Below are 16,343 nucleotides of genomic sequence, written 5' to 3'. Positions count from 1 at the left end.
AGCACTGGATTAAAAAAATGAAAACTAAAAGAAAACTTCTTCCCCTGCAGCAGTGACCTTGTCCAGCAGAGGAGAATGAACTAGTCACGGTGACACCCCCATCTACCAAGAGGTCTTCAAATAGGAATCAACAGCAGCCCGGGATGCTGTCCACCGTAATATACTCCCCATATATCAGGCGATCCTTTATAGCGTGGAACAGGTTATAAAGCGCGATGGTCCTGGCTCCCATTTGCCACATAATGCCATTACACTAACACTTATTTTGGTTATGAGGCGGAAGACAAATTGCAAAACCTCTTACCTCTGGCTTCTGACTACATTAAAAGGGGGAGCACTTTTCGGGTGGGGGTGGGGGTCTGTCATAGGGAAACGCATGCTGGGTCAGAGAGCTTTGAAGAAGTAACTCTTGGGATGACTAATAATAAATAGGTGAGATGAGTTCTACTAACTCAAATAAAGAAGGAGCATTTCAAAGTTTCAAAGTCCAAGCGATTTTGCATCTCTTTACAAAACACATTTAACTGAACAGAGTGAATTTTTTTTTTAGATGTCAGACATCAAACAGTCCTGGGCCCAAGTTACTCAGCAGAATGTCAAGTGCAAACATACTATCGCTGGTCTGCAGCTTCTTCATTAATTGTAAAGATACTATCGCTAGTCTGCAGCTTCTTTATCGATTGCATGAAATGTAATGCACTGGAAAGCGGGAGCTTTCTATGGCTTGTAAAACACAGAACGACCTGACTACTAGGGATAGCTCTTTTTATTCTCCAAACCTGACATTCTAAATTGATTAAAGTCCCCATTACAGTGGTTCAGTATGTTTACTGTATGGAATGAAACTTGGAGACAGGTTTTTTTTTTTGCTCTTGATTGGTAAGAGGAAAGGAATGGGGAGGTACACTGCACTGAATTAAGGTTTGGTAATATTATTACAGCGATGTGGAATTGCAGACCACCCTGCGCGACAGACGGAGCAGCAGCCAGTGTGCTGTTTGTCAGGCTCGGACTGCTGTTCTAATGCTTCTTTCAAAGAGTAACAGAGCACATCTGGGGTCCAAATGTCAGGTTCCACTAGAGGATCCTCAGACTCGGTAAAGAGAACCTGAAGCTAGTATACTGCACACTGATGCCAATTCATTCCACTGCATTCAAATGTATGTATTTAACCAGGACAGAACCCTTCAGATATTCATCTCATATCAAGGGGGTCCTGGCAAGAGAAGGCAGCAAGAAAATCAATAAATCATTCAAACAGGACAAAAACAATCATAAAAACTGCAACACAAACAAGAAGCAGAACAAACGTAAAACAATATCTTGCAATGAGTTCTAGTTTTTAGCAGCTTTCCATTATAAAAAAGAAAAAAAAAATGCATGAATAAAATCTCATGTGGACAAAACATATTTAATTGGAGAAATGTCTTCATTAAAAATATAACATGTCTAAGAACGATGCAGGCACATAAAGACAAAGAAAGCAAGGTCCTAAAAGGGATTACATGTTTTTTTTTTGTTTTTTTTTACAAAGCAGCTACCACTCAGACCAAACAACAAAGGATATAGTATTTATTGTTGATATATTGATTGTAGATTTCTCTTTATGAAAGATGCTCACATTTATTTCCTTTTCAAGATGCTTCACGCTTTGGCCTTCCCAGTACAAGTCATATGAATGACGTGCTCTCAATAAAGCTGCTTGCTGACTTTAGTCTATTCTATTTTCACTTGCCATACTGTCATAAAGTCTATTAAACACCACCATCTAGTGGCAACTGCACGCTTATTAAGGCCAGCTTTTGAGTTCATGATATTTTCTCCACAGACTCCATATCAGGGAAGCTGAGTGATCCTCTTGCTGTTTCCTGTTCACAGGATCTGAAGGGCTGCAGATGGAAACACGTCTAGTCAACGAACTCCTGCACCACCAGTTCCTTTAGCGATAGCTGAGCTGTTTGCATTTTCTGAGCCTCCTTGATCTCGCTCAACTCATCCTGCAGGTGGGTGACGTCATGGCCCAGCTCATAACCCAGATCCACCAGCGTGTCCAGCAGGGCGCACTTGTAGCGGTGCCTCTTGTTGCGGGCGAGCAGCGAGAGAGCCTCTTCTCCGACCTGGCAGGCGCTTGTGATGTCCTCCAGGTCCTTGTGGCAGACGAGAAGGGCGCAGAGAGTCGGGACCCGCAGGGCTGGGCTGTGCTGAGTGAGCTTCTCTTGCAGGACGTTGATCTGCTCAAGCAACCCCAGGGCTTTGGCATACTGTCCTCCTCTTAGGCAGCCGTGGGCCTGTTTCAGCTCCGGGTGGGTGAAGAAAGCCATGAAGGCCTCCGACCTGCGGATGCACTTCATGCCGTACAGGGTTCCCAGGTACTCCTGGAAGGCCATGCGCCGCTCGTTAATGTTCTCCTGGGTGAAGTTGCACGTCATTCTCTTCCTGGGGAAGAGGAGATCCTCCAACTCCTCGCTGAAGTCCTTCAGGAGGTTCTGGTGGAGCCGTTCGAAGTCTGTGTAGCGCCGCTCGATGGAGACCTTCTTGTCGTCGTAGCTGCCAGACTTTATGATCACAATCTTGTACACCTGTGATAAAACAAATACTTGTCACTCTACTGTTAATTCTGAATGAGGATACGATACATGCAATGTGTATCTCCAAGGGATTTTGCCAGAGGGATAGTCAACTGTTAGAGCAGGTCAGTGAAGAGCTTTCCTTGACTCCCCTGCGATAACTCTCATCCGGACTCCTAGACTGCTGCTGTCTCATAGTGGCTCACCTACTGCTGCCACGTGGAGCAGATTGCTTAGTCTTTACATTGTTTTTTTTATCATTAAAATACTTTGAGGGTACACTTCTAGACTATTCAAAGCCATCGCCTCCCTTTTCACCACTATAACTTCAGCTACACAACGATTTGGACGGGAGTGACAGCTGTATTGACCCTGCCATTGTATTTTGTAATTGTCTGACACTGATAAAAGGAAGGTATTCTCACCACGTATCTGGATGGGTAATGCTCCACGGTCCTGGTTGAGGGGATTTCAAACAGCAGTTTGACCGGCTTGCGCTGGCTCTTCACAGCCCTCCAGTACTCCTGCAGTTCTTTAGTCGTCATCGAAGAGCTGGAGCTTGGGCTTACATCACCATCTAAAAAACACACGCACACACAAACACACACACAAATACAGGCAATGTCAGGTTTGGAAGGTTTAAAAAGTTATGGAATTACTGAAAAGTTGCAGAGTCTGCTTGAGTTCTCTATTGATAGGAGAACACTTCCATTCTGCCCAAGTGCAAGCTAATATTCCAATGACATTCCTTAAAAGGATACTTTAAATCTACAGAACTTGTTCCTAATATTGAATTTCTTACCTGTTCAGTGTCCTACTGTGTGTGCTCTGTATGATTCTCTATTGTTATTTCCTCTGTGGCCATTATTTATTGTACCAGGCTTACTAACCATTCCAAAAGATGTGTTTCTTGATATGGAGTACAAAGTTGGCATCGAGCAATCAATCACCAATCACGTGAATTATCGACCCAACATTAAGGTAAAACTATGAAAAACCAACTTGTGTAGAAGTCAGTTGTTTCAAGTTTTATATAGTAGTTTTATCTTTATAATTGTGACTGAGCGTTGTGCAGTTACGGATGAAGATATTAAAAACCCTGGTCAGGGCTCTGGATCACTCTGTTTCTTTGGTATCTCTTCAGATCAGATACAGAGAGAGTCGCTCATCTAAAAACCAACCTAGAGCAGTCCAGTGCTGGCGCTGTGGTGAAGCGGATGCTGCTTCAGCTTGTTTCTCCTCCAGTGACAGTCTGCTCACACAGCTGGACACAGTCGCGGACAGGCCTGCTTGGTCATTATTCAGGGAGTCCCCCATCGTGACACCGTCTGGATCACCTTCACGAAGCCACCACTCCAATCAAAAAGAACACAAAACACAACCAACGTTCTGATGCTGCTTTTTTAAGTTTTACTGATTATTCCCAGCTATTGTATTATCTGTGTTTAACTATGATTGCATTGTGCGTTTACTACATTTTGCAACACTTTCCTCTGCTTGCTACAATGCCACACCACAGTAACCCAATCTGTATGTCTGCCTATTAAAAACATACCGGTTTTAAAGAGTGTATCCAGGTGACATTTAAGCTGACAAAGACGTTTTGGGTCTTCAAATGATTTTCTGCGGAGTCCTTGCCCAGCTTGTGTTTATTTGTGTTCTCTACATGTTTGCTTGTTATTGTTATTCCGAATAACCAATCTGAATTGCCACACTTCCTCTGCAGTGTGTTTTTACCTCTTTCAACACAGCTTGCCGGGAATATAAAGTGTAAAGGGGGAAGTGACTCAGTTCAGTCCATATCCAGCACTTGTTTAATTCAGCAGCAAGACTGGGGGTCTGACCAGGATCTCCACAGCCCTCCTCCTGTGCTCTGCCCTGTACCTGCACTATTAGATGCTCATTAAGTAAACCCTTTCATTGGATGAATTGCACTTACCTGCTGTAATTGTGACAAGAGGTCCTGCCTGGGGGGGGTCACTTCCTGTACACCACGCTGTCTTTTAAAACCCTGGAAAGGATTGAGCAGAACGATCTACTGTAGATCTAGAGTCTAAAAACCATGGTGTGTCAAAAATCTTTACGGAAAAGGACCTTGTGAGTTTGAGTTTAGGGAAGGAAGTGCTGTTGCTGCAATTTGTTTGCGAAGCTAGTCTGGGAGGGCTCAAGAAAGAATGAAACTGAAAGTACAATCATAGCAGGTGAGCATGCAGCATTGCTGTGCATGATGGGCTGCACGTATTCATAAGGAAGTGTTGCACTACCCACAGTTTATCAGTGTGACCAATGGCACTGGACTATACCAGCAGTATCTCTTTATTCTGCATATTTAATATGGAAAGAGGAAATGTAACTCGTATGAAAATTGCAAGACCTCAGTATTACTCAACGCTTTATAGCTGTTATTTCAAGTCTTTCATTTTAGTCAGAGCGGGAGACTACCATATTTAATATGACAACCTATCTAACATGTCTATTGCCTATTAACATGTAACTGAACGAACAAATGGCGAATTCGGTCTTTGCTGTCACTGTGCAGCAAGGCACTTCAAACAGTCTCAGGGTTTTTCAATTCTGCCCCTGTGTTGCGCGCTGTAGACTGTCACATTCCAACTCAAGCAGCTCGTACAGGAACCCTCAGCACAAACAAAAAAAACGCGCTGCACAGGAACCAGTTCAACGGGTTGTTTAAACGAGGAAGTGATGGGGCGAGTTGTAGTTGCAGTTGCCGGAGAAATACAAACTCATGTAGTTTCCAATTAAGTGCAACGACGTTCTGTTTGGAACGCTGGACTGCTAGTACTGCTCATAGCGAGGAGCGCTAGGAGCGTAAAGGTATGTTAATGACGGTTAATGCGGCGTACACGTGTTGTATTGACTATGTGGTTAGGGATTAGGTGTACATGTTTTGTTGCTTGTAAATGTGTGCATTATATTGTATTATAAGAAGGATTTAAAACATACATTAATACTGTGTTTATAGTTCGTGGTTAAAAAAACATACGCAAGAAAGAAAGAAATATCATCTGGCGTTACAGTACGGATTACTTTTTAAAATATTTTGATTTGTGAGCTAGTATAACAAACTGAGTGTGAAGGCGTCATTAATAACCTGCTACTGCTGCAAGCTGTGGCTGCTGTTATGAGGCAAGCAGATTCCAAGGATGAATGAAGCTTGTGTCAACAGTCAACCACATTTGAGGAAAAATTTGAGCACTAAGTAAAGGACACGAAGACTGCTGAGGTATTTCTTTAAGCATGTGGCCACTTTCCCCCACGCTGCTCAGTTACCATGCTTTCACTGTGCATTACTACACTCTGCTGTACTGTACCACGGGGTCTCTCTCTGTATACTTTAATACATCAGTACAGTTAAACTGCAGCTTTGTCTTTATTGCAGAAGCGCAGGTTGCTATTGGAATTCCCCCTGCTATTTAATAACTGCTTCAAACTGACTTCCACTTCCATAAGAGGAGTTGAGGGCACACTTCCACTTCCATAAAAGGAGATGAGGGCACACTTCCACTTCCATAAGAGGAGTTGAGGGCACGCTCCTCAGCCTGAGCCAGGGTTCCACACATGACCATTAGACAAAGAGAAGGAAATACAGTTTATTGAACTAACTGAACAATAATTACAAGCTTTCAAGACCTCACAAGTCTCTTCTTCAGGCTCTGTTTCTTGATATTATTTCCACCTGAAGAAGAGGCTTTTGAAGTCTTGAAAGCTAGTGATTTCTTTTTTTTTATGTTTACCATTTTTTTTCCTGTCCAACATCCGTAGGTCAGAAATATCCCTTTTAAGTCTGATTTGAACCAAATGCCAATGGAAACTTTGTTGTTTTTGCAGATTCCCCATTGTGTCTGACTAATCCTTGGCAAGGTGTGCTCGCTGTGCTGTTTTGATTGCAACGGCAGCAGTTTGAGAGGGGAGGCAGCACTGTCTTGTAGAATGCGGAATGTCAGCTCAATGTCTCCTCCGCTCACAGAGGGACCAGCTCGTTGGAGTCCTGGCAGGAGGGTCTCAGGACACTTTCCACAGCCTGCTGGACTACCTGCTGGCATGGGAGGCACTGCTGCAGGAAGACTATGAGAACGTGAGGGTGTCTGGCCGCACCTTGTCTGGGGCCACCCGCAGTCTCCTGGACCTCGTTGAAGGCAAAGGGGAGGCAGCCTGCAGGCTCCTGTTTGCTGCTTTAAACCAAGTCCTGGCCGCTTCGCAGAAATCCCACCTGTCCCTGGAGGATTTCAGCAGCCCACCGCCGCTGGAAACGGACCCACCCTCCTCCGCGGTGCAGTCCCTCCTGCGGTACAGGCCTTCCCTGGTAAGAAAGCTCCACGGGCACGTCGCAGCCACGCTGAAGCTTCTCGTGGACAGAGGCTGTTTCACACAGTACGACTGTGATGAAGTTCAGCTGCCTGTGTACACACCCTCACAGCAGGTAAGCCAGCTGAGATTAGCTAAAGCAGCATGATAGGGATGCTTGGCATCTTCTGACATTATTGTGCTCCCATGAACGTTCTGTAGATTCTCATTGGCTGGTTGCTTATAAGCTAAGAGGGCTGCTCTAAAATAGTGTTGTACTTGTAGAGCCCTTTGATAAGTGTCAGACTGCACAACGATGAGGGGAGTATGGAAAACGGCACTTGGAGTAATGCAGGGTTTTATTCTAATCGGTTTTCCTTGTCCTGCATTCTGATTACTACACAAGTATGGAATGAAAGACAACGCCTTTCCCTGGGAAGGTTGGCTGCTATGCTAACAGAAGGGCACACCCCGCGATTAATTTGGAGAGTTCTTTGTTTGTGTCTGACTTTGCGGCTTTCCACAGCACTGTATATCCTGCCCTAGATCGGATTCTGAACCAGGAAATTTGCTCGCTTTCCTGTAATATTTTAAGATTTTAGTTACGTAAAATTGTTCAGTTTCAGGTCTGCATCCGGATACTTGATGTGCGTTTACATGTGAGGAAATAATAATAAACTCAAAAACGAATAATTTAACCTAGAATAACCTAGAGAAGAGTACTTCTTTATCTTTATATTTGTTTGTTCATTGTCAATAACGCAGGCACGGAGACTGCTGGACCTCACCAGAATGAAGGGAGAAGACACTGCCCAGCTGCTACTGACGACCATCCAGCAGTTAGGAAAGGGACCCGCTGATACCCCCAGTGGTTAGTACCATCATGTTAACCCATTGAAACATTTGAAATGTAAAGTACACAAAAACATTACAATGACCTTCATGCTGTCTTAAATGTTTCCAGTTCTAATGAAGCAAACCAAATAAACAACCCTATACATGGGGCGACATAACCATCTGGTACTGAATATCTCCAAGCCGTAGTATTTTCATTTTCTTTAAAGGAAGGCTCTCCTCTTGCTCACAGGTGCCATATACTTGAAGTACCAGAAGAAGCTGAGGACCACAGTTTCAGCCCAGTCGCGATTCCTCAGCACCTACGACAGGACCGACAACATCTGCCTGGAGGACATCTATACAGACGGCGTCCTGGAAGTATCGCAGAACGCATGTGGGACGAGTGACCAGAAGCAGTGTCCCATTGGGCTGGAGGACATCCTGAGCTCGGCCGGGACGGTGAACGAGGACGCAGACACAGTGCTGATATCGGGGGAGGCGGGCAGTGGAAAGAGCACCCTGCTGCAGTGGCTCCACCTGCTCTGGGCTTCGGGCAGGGCCTTCCAGGAATACCTATTCGTCTTCCCCTTCAGCTGCAGGAGACTGAACTTCATGGAGAGGGAGGTGTCTCTGCGTTCGCTCATCTTCGAACACTGCTGCTGGCCGGATGCAGACCAGGATCAGGTCTTCCAGTTCATCCTCAGCCACCCCGAGAAAACCCTGCTCACCTTCGACGGCTTCGACGAGTTTAAATTCTGCTTCGCCGACGAGAAGAGGCACTGCTCCCCCACCAGCCCCACAGGCATCCAAAGCGTCCTTTTCAATCTCCTGCAGGGAAACCTGCTGAAGAGCGTGTGCAAGGTGATCACCAGCAGGCTGGAGGCAGTCAGCGCCCCTCTGAAGAAGTACATCCGGAAGGAGGCATCCCTGAAAGGCTTTTCCCAACAAGGCATAGAGTCATTTATTAGGAAAAACCACAGCGACCCGACGGTCACAGCACGCTTGATTGGATCCTTACAGAGTAACTCAGCTCTTTTCAGCCTGTGCCACATTCCAGTTTTCTCCTGGATTGTTTCCAGGTGCCATGCAGAGCTGCTTGGGCAGGGGAGCAGCAGTCCACAGACCATGACAGACCTTTACCTGATGATACTTCAGCACTTCCTCCTGCACTCAGCCCAGTCTGCGGCTGGCAGCTGGATACAGGGAAGGGTCGGCACCATCCTTCGCTTGGGAAAGCTGGCCCTGGATGGCTTAGTGTCGTCCTGCTATGTGTTTTCAACCCAGGATCTCAAGCAGGCTCAAGTGGCTGAGGAGGACATCTCAACAGGGTTTCTCAGCACCAGCAAGAACATCTCCTCCCAAAGCGGCAAGCACTACGAGTTCCTCCACATCACAGTGCAGTGCTTCTTTGCATCCCTCTTCATCGTTATCAACGACAACATCGACCATTTCATTATCGCTGCGCTTTTCTGTTCTGGTACCAAGAAGTCTGCACTGGCTTCTGTCAGGACTTGTCCGGAGCCTTGCTTCCTCTCCACCTCCCGCCAAGAAAGCAGAGTGCAAACGCTGCTGCAGAAAGCAGAAAGACCAAACCTTCAAATAACTGCCAGCTTTGTGGCTGGCCTGCTGTCTCAGCGCCACAGGAGTGCACTGCTCGAATCGTGCCAGCCTGCGAAACTGGCCAGGAAGCATGATTACGTGAAAAAGTACTTGTCTAAAGGCATGCTGAAGCACTTCAAATCAATACCTCCCCCGCTGAAGGGGGAGAAGAAAAGCATGCATGCCATGCCTGAATTTGTGTGGCTGATCAAGTGCATTTATGAAATGCAGAACAGCGACTTAGCCAAAGATGCCATGGCGAAACTTGAAGTGGAGCACTTGAAGCTGACCTACTGTAATATCGGCCCGGCTGAATGCACTGCCCTGGCCTTTGTGCTGAGGCATCTGAAGAAGCCTATCGGTTTGCAGTTAGACTGCAATTCAGTGGGAGACGCAGGAATCGAGCAGCTCCTTCCCTGCCTGGAGAAGTGTCATGCTATTTAGTAAGGGCAACATGTAGAGAGCAGCACTATGTTTACACGAATATACTGTGTCAGTCAGTCCACAGCCTGAATTAGACAGACAAGAATTCAGACATTCTAAAGGCGGGTTCATACGTCAGTGTTGTGACTGCTGGGAGACGGTCATGTGACTAGCTAAGCAAGAGTTGAGAAAAAATTCAACTGTGGTGACCAGACTCTCTAGAAACTAGAAACCGTCCTGTGACGAGCACACAACTGAAGTGTGAACCAGCCTTTACTCTGCTGTGAACACTGCTCCAGTATTGCCAGTGCAATTCCTTTTTTTTTTTTTTTTACATTTTTACCTCAGTGTTTAATTTGCACCTTTTAATCTGAGAGAGGGGAGAAACCCTTTAAAGTTATTTAACAATAAATAAACAGATATTTTAATTGTAATTGATGGAAGTTTTTGTTTTGTTCTATTTGTACCAGTGCAAAATTGTGTTTTTTTTTCAGCAAGGAATGTCAGTGTAAAAATGCTAATTTAACTCCTCCTGTCTGCACCATGTATAGCAATTGTATAACTTTACCTTTTACCAGTTTTTCTGCAAATTTTTCACTAGTGCAAAGTGAAAGCATTTTTCTGGACTGAATGGCCTCCTCTCGTTCATAAATGCTCTGAGATATCTTTCCATTCTACTTCTTGCACTGCTGGATATCAAAGTGTTGTTTATCAGAACTGTTTCCTTTTTTTTTTTTTTGCTCTGCATGCAGCCTTCGCAACAATAACATTTCAGACGAGGGCATCTGCAGACTGCTTGAGAAAGGGATTCATTGCCCGAGTTTTCAGAAGATTGCGTAAGTACAGGAGTGCAGTAGCAAGCTAGGTAAAGAAGGCATGACTAAGGATTTAAAATCAACCAATCTCTAGCATTGTATTAAGATCTCAAAAATTGCCAGCCCAATTGTATGAACTCTGTTTAAAACGTTATTGTTGTCTTCTTCCCTGTAGGCTGTTTAACAACAACTTAACAAATGAATGTACGAAGCATTTTGCAAAACTTCTCAAGCAGAAGCAAAATTTTCTTTCCTTAAGGTATGTTTGTTTATGAATATTGTCTATCTATCTATCTATCTATCTATCTATCTATCTATCTATCTATCTATCTACAGGTGGTTGGTTTACATGCTTGTAGTATCTCAAGGCTTTCATGTGCTTGCTATGGAAACTCCTCTTTGTTGCTCAACCTTCAAATAGAGGTTTCAGGTGGATTTTGAATGGCTCATTTTAAGACAGAGTGCTGTTGATAAAAGCTCCTGATAGGGGTCATTGAAGCGCTGGAGGTCCCTGGTCCTGTCTCCTCACTCAGCCGACTGTGCTTCTGTTTTGAAGGTTGGGTAATAACCACATCACAGAGGAAGGTGCGGAGCAGCTGGCCGAGGGGCTGAGAGAAAGCAGCTCCCTTCAGTACCTGGGGTGAGAGGTGGATCAGGATACTTCAAATAATCTCTGCAATATTGTAAAGGAAAATCGTTCATTTTCATGAGGGGTGTGCTGTTACTCATGCTCGAAATTGCTGTTAAGAAGTCTGAAAGGCAATTTCGAGTATGAGTATGACTAACAGCACACCCCTCATGAAAATAATATCCACTCATTTACTATTTTGTGTTATTTAAATGACAAAGTTCACACTGATTTAACTAAACGATTTAGGAATTATTTATGTATATTTTATGATGAAATATCGGCAATATATTTCAACAGACAATAAACGTGGTGTAAATCAGGTGTCCGATGCAGGATAAGAAAACAGTACATTTCTATAATAATTGCAAGTAATCTCCCTGCTGACTTGCTTTCTTTTCTAGGCTGTGGGGGAACAAGATCGGAGACAAGGGTGCAGAAGCACTGGCACGGGCCCTTCAGAGCAGCAGGACTTTGGTTTGGTTAAGGTGGGGCATCAAACTCATTCCACTGGTGACGCAAGCCAGACATTTATTGTCGCAAGATAGCAACTAGAAATCGTACTTTAGTCAAACATGGAATTATTGCAAGGAGACAGATTTTAAAGAAGCTTGTGAGACACAAAAAAAGCCAAACTCTTCTGAAGCTGTGCGCTTAAATCAGGTTAAAAAATAACCTAATAGATATATAACCTGATTATATATAGGTTTGAAAGGAGGTATAACCTGCCTTGTACACAAAAGGTTTAATTTATTTCAGCAATTGTTTAAATATATAGATAGATATTTCTATAGAAGACAGTGAGCTAAAATCTGATAATATGCCTCTATGATGAAACATTTTTCTGTTGTCTCTGCAGCCTGGTAGACAACAACATCGGCAGTGTCGGGGCGCACGCTCTGGCTGAGCTGATCCAGGGGAGTGTCTCTCTGGAGGAGCTCTGGTGGGTGTCAGGGGCAGCCTTGTGCTTCATTACCACACACAGGGCAGAGCCTGGAGCTTAAAGGGTTCATTTATACCATCTGCCTGTGCACGGTGTGCATAGTGCCTTCATTCGTACCTGTTGAATGTTCTGTGTTGTGCTCGTTATCCTTCATCATTACTTATTGTCGTCCTTTTTTTTGTTCTGACACTGAAAAAGCTGAAGATCAAAAGCACATTTGTTGCAACAAATAGTTGAAAACGCGTAATGCATGCTGCCGAAATCGAATCCTGGAGACGGTTTAAAAGCAGATCAGACTGAAGCAGTGTTTCTAATTAGCCTGGGGTTATGTTAAGTCCACACATCTTCCTGTGGAAATGTAAAGGTGGCACTTCAGAGAGGGGTCTACTGGCTTTCCTTTGAAGTTCTGCTCTAAGAGTTCTAATCACGTCCAGCTGCCAAAGAGAATGGAACTCTCATCTCCATTCGCTTTGTGTAGGACCCACTTCACGTGTTGTTTACAGTCATTAATACACCCAATCTGTCATTTGGAAAACAGGTTAAAAAAATGATTTATTAGTGACAGGTCTATTGTAGACAGCGCTACTTGGGGATGATGGAACCACCTGTTCAGACGAGAATCGACTCTCATCCAGGAAATCAACATGCAGACAATAGCCTAATGAATCAGCCTCTGCAGACAATGGGAACGCTCTACATGCAGGGGCATATGAAAGGAAATACAAGTGGAATTGCAACAGTAACAACCAGCAAGAAACAGAGCTCTGTTTGGTGCTAAAATGATGCACTGTGGCGCATGATGTTTTTTTTTAATTTAGCAATTATCTATTGATTCTTCCTGGTACGGTCTGTTTATCGCTGGAGTTTCATTTTTAAATAAGGTCCCATAGTAAAAGCATAGCAAAGTGTAATAAAACATGGTAAACCAGGGTAAACTATGGTAAAGAAGTAGGCTGTGTGGTCCAGTGGTTAAAGAAAAGGACTTGTAACCAGGAGGTCCCCGGTTCAAATCCCACCTCAGCCACTGACTCATTGTGTGACCCTGAGCAAGTCACTTAACCTCCTTGTGCTCCGTCTTTCGGGTGAGACGTAGTTGTAAGTGACTCTGCAGCTGATGCATAGTTCACACACCCTAGTCTCTGTAAGTCGCCTTGGATAAAGGCGTCTGCTAAATAAACAAATAATAAAAATAACCATAGGTAAAACATGGGAAAACTGCAAAAAGACTTAGCAAATTTACTAGAGTACATTTTTAAATGGGAGTGAACCGCACAGATACTCATTTTGCTGCATGGGATATTGGAAGCTTTAACAAACTAATTTCACTGCATGTAAAACCAGTCTCCTTGCTGCTGCTACAGAGCTTCATTTAAAAAGGTGGCAAAATGAAAAATCAAATGGGTATCATCATTATTATTATTTTTTATATATTTTGAATGGAATTTTGCTTTTATGTTTGTTCTTACAAAGCAACACATTTCCTTTGCGTTTTTAGGCTTACAAACAACCACATTACAAGACAGGGGGTGCAGTATCTTCTAGAAGCACTTGAGAAAAATACTACTGTTAAATCAGTGTGGTAAGTTACAGAACATAACATTATAAAAGCTTACCTCTGTAAATGTGTATTGTAATTTGCAGAGTCCCTGTGCTTTTTCCATGGTTATACAATGGTTCTTGCTCTGCAGTGCTTCCCTGTGCTGTACCATGCTTTTATTACACTTTGCTTTGCTTTGTCGATGGGAAACACATGCTTTTACTGTATCACTCACCATCATCATGAAGAAGTAGGGCACAGAATGGAAAGCTGCTGTGGCTTTGACACTGTACTCGGTATGAATCGTCTCAGCTGGTAGTCCACATTACTGCCAGGAAGCTGCATGTCTGAGTGTGAGTGTTTCTACAGATGTGATAATGACTAATCAACCAATGCTACCCATCACTGTTGAAACTAATATACTGAGAATTAGACAGACAGATAAAGATCTGAGAATGGGACACCCACACATATATTAACAATTTAACAAAACTGTTGACAGTAAGGGAGTTTGTAGTAATAAACATAACCAGTGTGCCACTTATAAAAGCTTACCACTGTATTTTTGCAGTTTTCCGATGCTTTTTATGCTTTACCATACCTTGTTATCATACCTTGTTATTCCTTACAATGCTTACCTACACTTTACCATGCTTTCACTGTGCTTCATTACACTTTGCTATGCTTTTACTATGGTAAACTTTTGTTAGTGCTTTTTGAAAGGAAATTAGGAATTTTATTTCACTATTTTTGTACAAAAATAAGTAACCGTGAAAATGCTGTACACAAGGGCTTTGTTATTAATGTGTTTGATTTTGACTTAGGATAAATGGACTTGAACTAATTGACCAGTACTGGGCAATGCTGTGTTTTTAACATGAATTATGTGCACATAGCAATGATCTCTAATGAGGTATTTTTTTTTCTTGCTTAGGTTGAGAGGCAACAAACTGAGCACTGAGGAGGTTGAGGAACTCACCCAGATTGACAGAAGACTTACTTTCTGAGTTCCCTTAAGATTCTAATTCCACCAAACTCGTGGGTGCCAAAGACTGACATCACAATGCCGCAGTGTTGACATCACAATGCTGCAGTGGTGACATCACAATGCTGCAGACACGACAGCAGGCCTCACTGGGCTTTGAGAACTAATAAAAAGAAAGAAAACAGAACTTTGGGAAGGATGTACTAAGCCTTTTCTGTAATGCAAAGTTTGCAAGCTGTTTTTTTTATTTTAGGAATTCATATCTGTAAATGTTTGAATACTAGAAAGAAGCAACATGAACTGTTAATTTAAGTGAATCTATTAGAAAAAAAAGAAGATAGGTACTGTTTTATTTGCTTTAACTGCATCTATTTAGGCACAATGTGTGGATAAGCACTTATTTCTGGTTAGTGCTTGTGCTTGCTTTATGACATCTAGTGTCCTTTGTATGAAGAACTCTTAATTACAAAAGACAGTGTTGCAAAACAAAACAGAGCACTGTGTATTATACAGGAGAGCAGCCATCCATGTAATGTGTGAAGCTACTGCTTCTTGTCTTACGTCAGACCACCGGGTATGCAGGCAGGCCCTTGAGCTTGTTTATGTTTAGCGATTAACAGTGACTGGCAGCTCTTCAGGACCCTCCTGGGACCTTTGTAAAGCTGACACAGGGCACGGCCAGTCGCACTTCCAGTCCTCAGCATCTCTGGTCAGAGAGAGTGTTGAAATGACAGTGTGGAGAGAGGGTCAAGCACAGGCAGACCATGTCTTCTGCAATGCCAGAGTGCGTTTGGGAAATATCTGCTTCGTTGAACTGCTGTTTAGCTGCTAGCTCACAAAATCTGCTGGTGCTGGACAGAAAAATAGAAAAATACCCCTGCCATCTGTAGAACACGCTGGTGTAAATTAAAGGTACGTGTAGATGCATGTGGGACCCAGGCAGGCTGCAGCTTCACAGTAGGTGTTCACTGATGTGTTTGGCAGTAGCAGTGATGATGAGACAGGCTGGAGCTGAAGACACACACACACAGACATTTCACAATGCAGAGGCCAGGTAGAGACCTGTACTGGAATAAATTACAGTTCAAATGTGCAGTAACACTGGAAGCATATCTGCTGTTAAGCCGAAGGAACACAAAGCCACTTTTTCTTGGTTTCAGGAGACCCATGTCTCCTGAAACCAAGTTCCAAGCCACAAAGTCGCTTCATGTTCCCTCAGCTTTGCTCCATATGGGAAGGGACTGTGTAAGGAAGATCTGGAGTCCAGGGTTCTACAGCAGAGATTCCAATTGCTGGAATTCAGTGATTACTGTTGCAGTCTCCCAATCCCTTTGTCTCTACCTCTTTCACCAATGACTGGTAATGTGGCCACTTTATTAGGAATATATAACTAGCTGTAGAAAATGATAGTGAATTGTACTATAGACGCACATATTATTATTATTATTATTATTATTATTATTATTATTATTATTATTATTATTATATTTTTGGAATGTGTTGCTTCATTAGACTAATATGTTAATACTGTACTCATTGTGTACATCCCACACACTTTTTACCCAGTAAAAAATAATTATTCATCATACGACTTTTTTTTTTCCTCTTTGTAAGTTTTCCATTCAACAGCACAAAACACAACGCAGTCATTTATGAGAACGACATATCATCATGATCATTAAATGCCTGTCCCCGCACCGCCCA

At 43.3% G+C, this 16,343-nt stretch overlaps 2 protein-coding genes across 8 annotated transcripts; one reads left to right on the top strand and one right to left on the bottom strand.

Annotated features, from left to right (window-relative positions):
* Window positions 1–1,181: 1,181 nt before the first annotated feature.
* On the bottom strand, window positions 1,182–4,643 carry snx20 (sorting nexin 20). 2 transcript variants are annotated; one of them, XM_034041387.3, is made up of 4 exons: window positions 4,123–4,643; window positions 3,749–3,920; window positions 2,993–3,144; window positions 1,182–2,579 (listed from the first exon to the last, which is right to left on the bottom strand). In XM_034041387.3, the coding sequence occupies exons 2-4, from the start codon at window positions 3,882–3,884 to the stop codon at window positions 1,908–1,910; spliced, it is 960 nt and encodes a 319-aa protein (XP_033897278.2). In that variant the 5' UTR covers window positions 3,885–3,920; window positions 4,123–4,643; the 3' UTR covers window positions 1,182–1,907. The 2 variants fall into 2 exon arrangements, with proteins under 2 accessions (XP_033897278.2, XP_033897277.2); XM_034041386.3 differs by having other exon boundaries at window positions 4,507–4,643.
* Window positions 4,644–4,671: 28 nt separating this feature from the next.
* Window positions 4,672–16,218, top strand: nod2 (nucleotide-binding oligomerization domain containing 2). Of its 6 annotated transcripts, none has more exons than XM_034041385.3 (11): window positions 4,672–4,768; window positions 6,417–7,008; window positions 7,638–7,743; window positions 7,960–9,751; window positions 10,484–10,567; window positions 10,722–10,805; window positions 11,103–11,186; window positions 11,579–11,662; window positions 12,034–12,117; window positions 13,613–13,696; window positions 14,589–16,218. In XM_034041385.3, the coding sequence occupies exons 2-11, from the start codon at window positions 6,526–6,528 to the stop codon at window positions 14,659–14,661; spliced, it is 2,958 nt and encodes a 985-aa protein (XP_033897276.1). In that variant the 5' UTR covers window positions 4,672–4,768; window positions 6,417–6,525; the 3' UTR covers window positions 14,662–16,218. The 6 variants fall into 6 exon arrangements, with proteins under 6 accessions (XP_033897276.1, XP_058848877.1, XP_033897274.1 ...); XM_058992894.1 differs by lacking the exon at window positions 4,672–4,768 and adding an exon at window positions 4,955–5,402 and having other exon boundaries at window positions 6,417–6,891; XM_034041383.3 differs by lacking the exon at window positions 4,672–4,768 and adding an exon at window positions 4,955–5,402.
* Window positions 16,219–16,343: the final 125 nt, after the last annotated feature.

This window comes from Acipenser ruthenus, chromosome 19, assembly GCF_902713425.1.
Source record: "Acipenser ruthenus chromosome 19, fAciRut3.2 maternal haplotype, whole genome shotgun sequence".
In the NCBI taxonomy this organism is placed as follows: Eukaryota; Metazoa; Chordata; class Actinopteri; order Acipenseriformes; family Acipenseridae; genus Acipenser; species Acipenser ruthenus.
This window is presented reverse-complemented; position numbering and strand designations above follow the sequence as displayed.